This window comes from Monomorium pharaonis, chromosome 1, assembly GCF_013373865.1.
Source record: "Monomorium pharaonis isolate MP-MQ-018 chromosome 1, ASM1337386v2, whole genome shotgun sequence".
Taxonomy (NCBI): Eukaryota; Metazoa; Arthropoda; class Insecta; order Hymenoptera; family Formicidae; genus Monomorium; species Monomorium pharaonis.
In genome coordinates, this window is record NC_050467.1 from 11,696,084 (window position 1) to 11,708,472 (window position 12,389).

The following is a 12,389-nucleotide window of genomic DNA, read 5'->3' on the forward strand; positions in this document are numbered from 1 at the left end:
AAGCGCTGAAGTCGTGGTTTGACAATTTTGTAATAACGGTATAATCGAATTTAAGACGCATAGCGAGTATGAATATAGTTGTACAAATATTAAATAAGTGTGGTGGGGGGAGAAAGGGAAACAAAGAGATTTTCGTTTTTTAATTCTATAGTATTAACGGTGAACGCGGAGCAAAGAAATTCAAAAACACAAAAGAAGACAAAAGGTTTATTAAATGGTTACATGGGGAAAACAGAGATGCTTGAAATCGTAAGAAGATAAAGAGTAGCGCGGGAGAGCGTGGGGGTAGAATATCTTCAGATTTTGGGGAGCTAATCGAGGAATAAAAATGAGGACGTCTCGAGGATCACATGAGGGTTCCTCAAGATTGTGAGATGATGACGGGATATCTTGAGGATCACACGAGGGTTTTTCAAGGTTGTGAGATGGTGATGGGATATCTTGAGGATCACACGAGGGTTTCTCAAGGCTGTGAGATGGTGTCGGAAACTTGAGATTCGCACACGGGAGCCTCAAGTTCGTATGAGTGTGAGGGAATTATTTATAAATAATAGAAGGGTATTTTAAAGAATTAAAACGGAAGAGAGTAAATGAGTAACGTAAAAACAAGAAAGAAATTGTGATAGTGGGACTTACTCATTACTGGTTCTCAAACAAATTCGTCGGAATCGAAAGGTTTTCTTGACCGGATGGAACGGCACTAAAGTTTACTTGCGCACTGATTCTACATGATTACTAACTGACTAGCTCTCTTTCTCGTTACTGCAAATCGAACTGCAAACTCTGAACTGTACTGCACTCCTCTTCAAGATTTGGTTTTATATATACAGAGTCTTACAGAGGGAGGATCTAGATGTAGGGTGGTTCAAATATTCTAATTGGTAGGACTCTTTTTCAGGATTATGTAGTGAATGAATTCTAAGTTTTCTTATTGGGGAAATAGGTTTTCTTTTTTTTTTTACCAATCATACGTTGAGTCGAAAGTTTCTCTGTTTCCTCCCACATTCAATTTTATTGAAGAGATCCGACCTATCGCGTAGGTTATCTTCCCTTTGGGTTTAAGAGATAAGTAATTTTTTTGATCGTGCTAGACGTGCTACGGTATGGTTTGCAGATGGAGGAAACGGTTATTTATTTTTTGCTTATGTTCAGATACTTTATTGCTCATTTTTGTGAGGAAACGTGAAACTTTACTTAGATCCCATGTTTGTTTTTGAATTTCTATCTTCAGAATTTATTATTTGTTGACTCAATATTCAAAAGGAGTCGGAATTATCAACTTGGTCGTTTCGTCTACCCATGTTTGTCATCACGTTTCTAATAGACTAATCCTAGACGCATAAAAAATTATCGGAGACCGTTGAAATGGAATTTCTTTTGTAAATTATTTGTTTCGCTGACGAAGGGAAATCGTGGAGTCTGCCAAACGTAACATGCCAATAGTTCACAATCTACAAGACAAGTTTTGTCATATTTTTCGTGCAATATCTTTACAACGTCGCATTTATTAGTAACATAATTTTGATAAAATAGTGACAAATTACTTGTATTTATCAGATACAATATATGTATTTTGATGTAATTGATAACAAACGTGTTTAACACAATTTTCAAGTTCGAATAAGAATATAACAATAAGTAAAAAAGAATGTATTATAGCAATAAGTTTTAAGAAAAATGCAAACAAACATAGAGAAGAATTTGATAATTATAAATACTTATTTATCACACACTTCATTCTATTTAGTCGAAACGTAAAAATTCATCGTGTACATTGTTTCGAGTAAATTTTGTTGTTTGTCTTATAACAAGCGATTAATGCGATAACGATATCAGAAGTCTCTTTATATTGCATGCCCCTCCACATGTGTCATTAATAGTAGGAACAATTTCATAGGTCTCCCAAATCAACATCATCATAAATTTCTATATAATGTTGCGCTCAACACTTCCACGACACACTCATTTCCACACGCGAGCGCGGCGAAATAAGTATACGCTTTTAGCGAACAAAAAACTTTATTGGTAACACCGAACACGAATACAATTATTCCGAGCACGTCCGCACGAAACGACGTCTCAAGAACAAAACGTTATTTCATTTGTTTATAACTTCCTGACGACGCTGTCAACGCTGAACACAGCTGACCCGGACAATCGATACTATTGATTTTTCCGGAGCGCAGACTAAAGCTCGCGCTTACAACGCGCGCGAGACTACGCTCGCAACACTATTCCCCTTCTTCAAAAGTTGTCGTCCCGACAACTAAAGGCAAGTTTCCTGGAGGAAAACTCGTCGGTCCTGGCTTCTCCGCGCCATCTGCTCTACTCCGAGCCAACGCTGCAAGTTACCGAGCGGCGAAGAACTTTTTTCTCGACTTTTCTCTTCTTTTCGGCGTTTCCCTCCGCTTTCGATACTTGCGCCCTTCTCTCTTGAACCTTTGGACAAGGGGGAGGTAATTTCCCATGGACTTCTTTGCGCCCTTAAAGACAACCTTGTCCCTGTCTCGGCATTTGCCCTTAGTCTCATGGAAAACCACGGTCAAAAACCGTGAGCGAGATAGTCTTCAATAAATTCCTTTTTATTTTCTTTCTTCTTGTCTAACAAACAGGATATGATCGCCTTCTCCAGCTTGCGTATCGTTACAAATCGCCAAGTTCCCTGAAACCAAAATAAAACAAGCAACAACTTTTTTCCTTAACAATAAAATTAAAACTCTCTTTTCGCCGGGCTCCGATCATCAAGTTATTGTTTTTTTTTATCTTTCTAACAAGGGAACCTTGCGAACTCAAAAATTCAGATTTTAATGAAACTTGGCATAAATGTAGAGGATAAATACATGAATTTAGAAATTTTTAGTAGCGACCCAAAAACGGTTTAAAGGGGTGAAACCATCATTCAAAGGTTGACATTTTTGCGTTTTCTCGATATATCTCGTAAACTAAACAAAATATAAAAAAATGTTTTATACAAAAGTTTTACAATAAAAGTACTTCTATCTAACTACAGTAATAAAACTTAAAAAAAAATTTTTTTAATTGTTTTTTAATTAAAAAAAAAAAATTTTTTTTTTTCATAATTTTATTAATGTAGTTAGATAGAGATATTTTTGCCATAAAACTTTTATATAAAATATTTTTTGCTATCCAATATTTTTCGAGATTATCGGAAAAAGCAAAAATCAGCTCTATATATCAGGAGTAATTTCATCCTTTAGATCACTTTTGATCGAAACTTGAAAATTTATAAATTTATCTGTTTACCTAATTACATACTTTCTTTTGTGAATGGGAAAAATGCATTATGTATCTTCCATGGTCGGTCCATGGGGGTATGTGGGATCCATCAAAAAACCCACCGCTTGGATGAACACAAACATAAAGGGACAACATATTGCCACCGTAAACAACTAGGTCTATTTCGAGCACTTAACTACATGTGTGTTTCATCTAAAGTTATATAAAAAATACATTTTTATTTAATCACGTTAATAAAATTTACAAGAAATAAACATTTTTTTGGTATTTTCCATATAAAGGAATTTTTTAGGTGACACATGGAAAAATTTTCAGACACCGTCGATTTCTGATAGGAGTATGAGTTCTATCCCTAAAATGTCCGCGGTGATGTACTTTCAGCATGTTCGGGAAGGATGTATTGTATTCACGAAAAAAAACTTTAGATATATTGCATAATATTCTGGAAAAATTCTTTTTATCCGTCCTTCCATCTTACGATTTATACATAGAGTTTGTCTACAATGTATAAAAAAACATTTAAATTATTATAAACGCTACTAATAAACATTGTAATTATCTAAATAAAAAATTTGTTACTTACATACAATTTTTATATTTCGTAATGTTTACAATTATGGTATTCCTAAAAAAAATAATTACACCACATTTTAAAAATGGAAATCATACTCCTATCAGGAACCGACGGTGTCTGAAAATTTTTCCATGTGTCACCCAAAAAATTCTTTTATATGGGAAGTACCAAAAAGAAGTTTATTTCTTGTAAATTTTATTAACGTGATTAAATAAAAATATTTTTTTTATATAACTTTAGATGAAACACATATGTAATTAGGTCCCCGAAATAGTCCTAGTTGTTTCCGGTGACAGTATGTTGTCCCTTCGTGTTTTTGTCCAAGCGGTGGGTTTTTTAATGGATCCCATATATCCCCATGGACCGACCATGGGAAATACACAATTCATTTTTCCTATTCACGAAAAAAAACATGTAATTAGGTGAACAGAAAATTTTCAAGTGCCAATCAAAAGCAATCTAAGGGATAAAACTGCTCCTAATGTAGAGCAGATTTTTGCTTTTTTCGATATATCTTGAAAAGTATTGGAGATATCAAAAAATGTTTTATACAAAAGTTTTATGGCAAAAATATCTCTATTTAATTATATTAATAAAATTTTAAAAAAAATTTTTAAAATTGAAAAAAATTTTTTTAAATTTTTTTTTTAATTTTATTACTGTAGTTAGATAGAAGTACTTTTATTGTAAAACTTTTGTATAAAACAATTTTTTATATTTTGTTTAGTTTACGAGATATATTGAGAAAACGCAAAAATGTCTCAATCTTTGAAGGGTGGTTTCACCTCTTTAAACCGTTTTTGGGCAGCTACTAAAAATTTATAAATTCGTGTATTTACCCCCTCTACATTTATGCCAAATTTCATTAAAATCTGAATTTTCAAGTTCCCAAGGTTCCCTTGTAAGTAACGAGCTAACCTATCCGCATGCACAACTTTTCTTCTATGTCTAGGCGATTTCTGAATGCAAAAGACTACTTCACTTAATTTCCTTACAACTGAATATGGTCCCTCCCAATTACTCTGCAATTTAGGAGACCTCCCTAGCTTCCTTTGAGGGTTAAAAAACTTTCTAGCCAACTTCAAAAAGATTAGATCTGACTTTCAAATCATACCAAGACTTTACTCGTAAAGATCTCATTCCCATATAGCGCAGAAAGATTGCAGAAATATTGCACCGCAATATTGTAATATTGCAGAGTGATTGCACAATGTAGCTGCAACGTTGCAGCAATATTGAGGCAAAGAAAAAATGTCCGCTTTTGGTAATATTGCTTTGCAATATTGCATTTATGTTGCAGGGGAATGTATTTGCAATAAACAGTAAAAATAATATTTCTATTATATTAAAATTTTTTTTTCTTTTTAAATTTATTATGTCCAAAATTTGATATAAAATATTACATGTATATAAAATTTATAGGAAAAAACGTAAATGTTTTAAACAAAATCAGGATTCTAACTGCATATTTCTTTTTCAGTTTCAATGATCCATTGAAGTACGTTTTCTGGAAAAAAAACAATCAAATAAATTAATACAGTCTCGAATGAAGCAGTTTTTATAAAAATTATTTAAATAATATTTACCTTTCTCTTTGCAACCGCTTGCGCCAGCCATTTTGCCATTATTTCTGTTAATTCCGAGTCCAATATTTGACTGTATTGCGGTACTAGTCGAACTGATTCTGAAAAATAATTTGTCGACGTAAATAAATATTTCAAAATTGAGAAAAGAGACAAAATGGTAACGTTTTTTATATAAAAATATCTAATAAAAAATAGAAAACGTACGCATAATAATTTTCATCAAACTCTGGTCCTTAAATGCTTGTTTTCCCTTCATCCCGGCCCAACTAAATTTAACCGACAATTCATTGGTTAGTATTTTTTTCATTATATTGCCTATCATTACATGAGTTGATGTTCCTCCAAGGAGTTTTAAGGTATTCAACTAGGTATTCAACTATCTATATATAGTTGAGTATAAGTCATTATATAACCACACTAAGTTATCAACTAGTCTCAACTAAAAAAGAAAAACAAACGTAAATAATATAAACATTAAATAAATATTACCAGCAAGTTTTAATATTATGTGTACATCTTACCAATTGATTTTTAAAATGTGTTTCTTTTAATTTTTCTTCGAATTCTGTAAGTTCTTCTAGAGTTTTTATAGAGAGCCAAGATTCCAATTCAGTACAATCAGTTTGATAAGTTTCAGACAATTTGTGTTCTTTTAATTCATCTAGGCGATTTTCTATTGTACCTAACTTGTACATCAATTTATTTAATTTTGACACAACTTGTTTCTGAAACTCTAAAAGAACTAAAAAAACATTTGTGTAAGAATAGATTATTTATTGTAATAATAATATGTGATAATATTAAACTGCGGTCTTAAATATCATGGTCCGATATGATATGATAAACGATAAAAATATGAATTTTAAATAAATAGTATTCCTTTATTTTTTGCATTTATAAGAGATAGATATTATCTATTCTAGAAGAATTACCATTAATCACAGCATTTTCATTTGTTCGTTCCTCTTGGTTGTTACTAATTTGTTTAGTACTTGTACACTTTTCTGCTTCAGTTAGTGCACTTGTGCTTGCGTTGGCCTATAAAAAAATATTATTTTCACAAATAAAAATGCAGTATCTCTTAAAGACTTAAAGTATTATATATTAGAACTAGTTAGTTTAATTATTATTTACCTCATAATGAACAAGATTTTGCTGTGGCCAAGATTTTTGTTTTTTCTGTGTAAACTTGTCCAATTCAGGAAATGGTGGTAGCTGTTTATTCCCGTGTGGATAATTTTCTTTATTCTCAGTAAAACAAAGTAAATCATCTTCCGATGAAGACAATCTTCGTTTAGCCTTCTCACGCCTTCTTTTTTTGTTGCGCTGTTTTAATTCGTCAGATGACAACCCAGTATCTACATTTGATGTATCTTGCGCTAGTGTTAATTTCTCCATGGCTTTTTCATAAGTGTCTAAATAAATAATATATTATAAATGTAATTTATTGTTATTTATCTGTGTACAATAATTGATAACTTTTATGGGTATTACCTGCGCTTCCAAAGATTCTTTTTATGAGTAATTCATCCCAGTCAGTTTCATCTTTAGGCAGCTCTTCTGTAATTATCGCTGAATGTAAACGGCGCATTGTTTTGTAATGACTGGGCCAGATACATTTGTTTCTCGAGGTATTTAGCCATTTTGCAGGTATGATTTGAAGACCATCAGCAAATTCCGCTACGATGAATTTCTTAATCGCTTCCATGACAATTGGATAATAATAACGTCTCAGATACCTTGTAAATATATTGTAAATATTGATAAATGTGTAGAATGCACAAAATTTAATTATAAATACAAAAAATAAAAATTTTTTTAATTTATTATTTTTATTATCTTTATTTGACTTTTATATTATTTTATTTATTATTGTTTAAAATTTATTATTCCTATTATTTTTATTTAATTTTTATTTTATTTTATTTACTAATTTTTATAATTTATTATTTTTATTATTTATTTAACTTATTTGTATTTAATTTTATTTTTATTTAATTTATTATTTTAGAAAATTTATTATTCAAATAATAAATTTTTATGACTGAATTAGAGGAAAAACTGCAAATACAGAAGAATCATTTCCAAAGGACATTCTCCATGTTTTACATTTCAATTCTGAAATTGGGTAAGCGTAAGTTTTATTATTGCTTATTGCCATTACTGTATTGGAAAATTCGTTAGACTTGCACGGTAACACGTATAAAGGTTTTATAAATTCTTAAGCTTTTTTCCTATTAAATAAATATCACTATTTTTGACTTCAATAATGTTAAGTACTATTATACAGTCACCACTTTAAAAAGCAGCAGTTGTCACTAGCTTTGGTACAATGTATTTCAAATTGCTTGCATGTCAAGTGCAAATATTGCGATTTTATCTCATCTGTTTTGATATCAAAAATGGGACCATTATTATGTATATCTTTGCAAATATATAACTTCCGATCAGAACTATATCTTGGTATTGCAGTGCAAATATTTTCAATTTTATGATATCTTCTAATCAGTTGCTGTAATGGTTTATCCTTTTTTCTTATTAATTTCTTTATTGTCGTCATATAATTTTCAAATCGAAATGAGCTAAAATTATCTACTGGACCAAAGATTCTCACATCTGAGCATAAATGTAATAAATTATGAACATTATGTGAAATGTATTGTTTTCCGTATAATATTTCAAATGAAACGACAAAATTCTCGAGCAAAGCTTCTGCATAAGTAATGAGCTCACCAAAACACAGACTTGGACTTGCAAGGATCGTTATTGCTACATGAAGTGTAATAAAGTGATTGTATATGTCTTCTTGTAATACATGACGTAAAACAATGGGTCCTGTATATAACAAAAAATTTCAAAATTCCACTGCTTTCCACATTTTTACATCTTGCAGAGATCTTGGTTTTCTTACAAAATTATTTGGCGTAGAATTTTTAAGTGAAATTAATATGATATTTTTGTAAGTAATCTTGAGCCTAAACGTACGGAAAGTGGTCCTTTTATCCAAAGAAGTATTATTTTCTTAACAACTCCCAAACATAAAAGATGCATATAATCTAGTGGAGTATGAGATATTGGTAAGAATCCGGGAATGTTATTAAGAATAGAATAATTTGTTTGAAAATTTTTATAAGCATTAGCACGAAATAATTGATCCGTTCTTAAATGACATGTATTTTTACTACTTGGAAAACAAACTCTATTATGTGAAAATGTCCTTTTAATTGTACATTTTGTACAACTATGAAATCCGGTGTGATTCTTTATACATAAAGCAAACGCTTTGGCTGGAGCGTCGCAAATTAAGCCAAACAGACTGATTTTTATTATTTTATCGCGTGTACAAAAGCTTTCATTTATTAAGTGAATAAAATTATTTACTAAGCTTTGTAGAAAAGTATTAGAGTCACTAGGTTTTGCATTACCAAAATAAGCTCCAATAAGATACACTGCATTATCATTTGTACTTAAACACAAAATCAGCCATAATGTAGCATTTGAGGATTTTGTCAATGGAAGTCCATCAATGTTTATAAGAAGATTAATGGATGTTACATTATCATTTTTTGCTATCATTTTAGTGATAGCATTTTCTATAGGCCAATAAAAATATTCTCCTTCACAAACTTTGATGATATTTGTTTGTCGAGGAGTTTGTAATAATGTACGTGCTTGTAAAATGGACCATCATAATCTGTATATATTGGCAATATTTTTAATAATGCATTAATTGCATTGTGAGGAACATTGTATGACAGAGCTACCTCATGTAGCTAAAGCATTAAAAAAATCTTTTTTTTCATTGCTCAGATTGTAAGTAGGCATATTATAAAATAAATTACAGTCACTATCATTATCGCTACTATTATCATTATTGTCTTGTTCAACATTAGATTCATATTGTTCTTCAGATTTACTGTCAAATTCATGATGTAAAGGTAAAGTTTCATCTTTCTTATTAACAATGGTACTATTTATACTCTGCGATGGAAATTTTATGTAATTTACATCAGTTACATCTGGTATTTCAAATAAATCTATATTATCAGAATTATTTGTAATAGTCTGAACTGGAAGTGAACATCCTGCAAGTTCTATATTTGTTGTTTCTGCAATAATACCTCTAATGTGCCTTTTTGATAAAGACTGTTTACTTTTTCGTGCAATACTCATTATAATATTTACAATAACAAAATAGTTTGGGTATCAATATAATTCTGTTGATTCTGAAAAACGATTATTAATTTATGAATGATACCATAATACATAAAAAAATAAACATTTTTATTTTATATAGTAAATTAATTATTCCGACCAATAAATATCTGAAAGGTATCAATGAAGTAGAGCTAAAAATATTAAATTAATAGAAAAAAGTATATTTCTCACCAAGATTTAATGCAGACCGTTGTGGCAATCTACTTCATTAACCGCGTGGCGAATAATCAAAAACAACCTGCCGTACGTCGGACCAAAGTTCACACTTGTATGCGTTTCTGTACCCTGCACCTTAATATTTGTTACATATGAGATATTTACCGTGAATAAAACAAAAAATATATTATTACTATACTTATAAAGTAATGTAACAAAAAATGTTATTGTACAAGCAATATCCCAGATAGCCACAAATGTATGTATGAGCACAAATTGTTCTCATGTTGCTAATAAAGATGTTAGCATCTTGCTATGCATTTACGTCGTCCCTTGTGCTGTTATTTGCTAGCATTCGACACTGATCTTAAATAATACTAGCATAATGTTTGAAACGTGCAAAGAATTTTATTTCCGACATCAAATGCTAGCAAACAACAGCACAACGGACGACATAAATGCATAGGAAGATGCTAATATCTTTATTATACCAAACTGGCTATCTGGGTACCAAGGCAATCTAACTTCAAAGTAGTTTGCTTTGTTAAAGGAGTTACTTAAGTAAAATAATTATTTTACTTACTTTATGCGAATCGATGAATGTTTTGCTTTTTGTTCGATTAAAATTCACTACACTCAGGCACAACGAGAATAAGTAATAAAGTAAAAGAATCTGATTATAGTAACCAACACGTGTACACCTTACTTCGATCTATTCCGATACAATTATACAATAACGCTGCGATGGCACACTTGCGCCCTCACTAATAGTGATCACTGCAATATTGCAGAGACATTGACTTGCAATCTGCAAGATTGTAATGTCTCTGCCATGTTTCAGAGACATTGACTCGCAATCTGCAAGATTGTAATGTCTCTGCCACGTTACTGCAAAATAACTGCAAGATTTTGTGCTATATGGGTTTTCATTCGATTCCTCTCTCCGTTTTGAATTTCTTCTAATCTGTCTTATAAATTCCTAACATAATAACTCCCAGCTTGTGATTCCGATTTTGGAGGATTTCCTAAAAACAAATCCAAAGGGAGACGAAGTTCTCTAGCAAAATATAACTCAGCTGGAGTTATGCCAGTAGCTTCGTGTTGGAAGTCCTATAAGCCAAAAGAAACATCGGAATCCAACGATCCCAATCTTTCTGATTTTCTAAAATGTATTTTGCAAAAGAATTAATTACCATCTGATGCTGCCGTTCAACCTGTCCATCAGACTGAGGATGTAAGGCTGTTGTCCGTGTTTTCACAATTTCAAGAAGAACTATTAATTTCGCAAATAATTTCGACTCAAAATTTTTACCTTGATCGGTATGAATTTCCAAAGGAACACCATGACGAGAAACGACTTTTTTAACAAAAATTTCGGCTATTGACTTTGCCTTTGAATTCTTAAGGGGAAAACCTTTCACCCACTTCGTAAAGCAATCAACAATGACGAGATGATATTTATTTCCAGCAGTGGTTCTAGGAAGCGGATACCAAGAATATCCATTTGTAATTTTTCGAAAGGTGAGCCCACGTTGTAAATTTGCAAGGATTTTTTTTTCTAATGGTCCCTTCTTCGAAACACAAATCTTACAGGTTCTGCACCAATTTTCAACATCCTGTTTGCAGGTTGTTCAATAAAAGCGCCTGTGGACCTTCTCCAAAGTTTTATTGATCTCGAAGTGTCCGCCAGAAGAAGAATCATGAGCTTTTTTAAAAATTTTCGCAATCCGTTTCTGAGGAACTAACAATTGAAAAATCTAGACTTCAAATTTGGTGCTTCCCAAATTTTGTAAAAAACTTCATTCCTAAGAGTCAAAGCATCCCAGTACATCCAATACAGATGAGCAGAAGTATCACCGTAAACTAGCTCCGAACGAGCCGGACGCCTCCCTGCCTTTTTGCCACGCAGAATAATTGAAAGACTAGAGTCAGCTTTTTGATCTGTTCGCCATTCCTCCAAAGTACCGCCAGAAAGAATAATTCGAGCTATAAAATTCGTAGATACTAGAGAATCTGAAAGGGGAGACTGGCATAAGTTCTAGTTGGATAGAAAATGGCAGACGTAACTAACCTAAAAAGTGAAGTATCCAAATAGTCAGAAATGTCAGAATACGTTGAGTAAGTTGAGGGCACACTAAATACCTTTCAAATAATGAAGAAAGAAGAATTATCTGCTAGCTATAAGGATGAAGATATAAAAATAAAGTCAGTTTTATCATTCTAGTTACATAATAAATAATGTAATATATAATAAATAATTTAATATTATAGAAAATGACAGGCTGTTGTATTTTGGGCTGCAACAATAAAAGTGAGGAAAGATATGTCATGAAGCGCTTTCCAATAAATCCACTGTTTAAAAAGTATGGTTGGAGACTATTGGAAGAAAAAACTAGAAACCGAAACAATATTCAGCTGTTTGTGAGGCAGGCATATAATTATATTAAAAAATAATACATAAAATTATATAACAGATAAATCTAACTAAGGTTCTTCTTGTTCCTAATAATAAATATCAAATAATTAAAACAATTAGTGGTCGACTCAACTGGCACTTTATTATAAACTTAAATGGACATTCACGTGATGGTTATTTG

General features: G+C 31.4%; 2 protein-coding genes across 2 annotated transcripts in view; one reads left to right on the forward strand and one right to left on the reverse strand.

Annotated features, from left to right (window-relative positions):
* The window catches only part of LOC105831614 (Bardet-Biedl syndrome 5 protein homolog), a 198,213-nt gene that overhangs the window by 124,838 nt on the left and 60,986 nt on the right, over nt 1-12,389 (forward strand). The gene's annotated exons all lie outside the window — the stretch shown is intronic.
* Nucleotides 4,635-7,255, reverse strand: LOC118648286. The gene is made up of 5 exons (XM_036294628.1): nt 6,913-7,255; nt 6,553-6,833; nt 6,351-6,456; nt 5,940-6,160; nt 4,635-5,857 (listed from the first exon to the last, which is right to left on the reverse strand). The coding sequence occupies exons 1-5, from the start codon at nt 7,124-7,126 to the stop codon at nt 5,795-5,797; spliced, it is 885 nt and encodes a 294-aa protein (XP_036150521.1). The 5' UTR covers nt 7,127-7,255; the 3' UTR covers nt 4,635-5,794.

Excerpts from the sequence above, each read along its gene's own strand:
- LOC118648286 (XM_036294628.1), bottom strand. The coding sequence starts at position 7,126 with ATGGAAGCGATTAAGAAATTCATCGTAGCGGAATTTGCTGATGGTCTT. Across the intron at positions 6,457-6,552 it reads AAAATCTTGTTCATTATGAG|GCCAACGCAAGCACAAGTGC; the intron begins GTAAATAATAAT and ends ATTTTTTTATAG. Across the intron at positions 5,858-5,939 it reads CACATTTTAAAAATCAATTG|TTGAGACTAGTTGATAACTT; the intron begins GTAAGATGTACA and ends TTTCTTTTTTAG.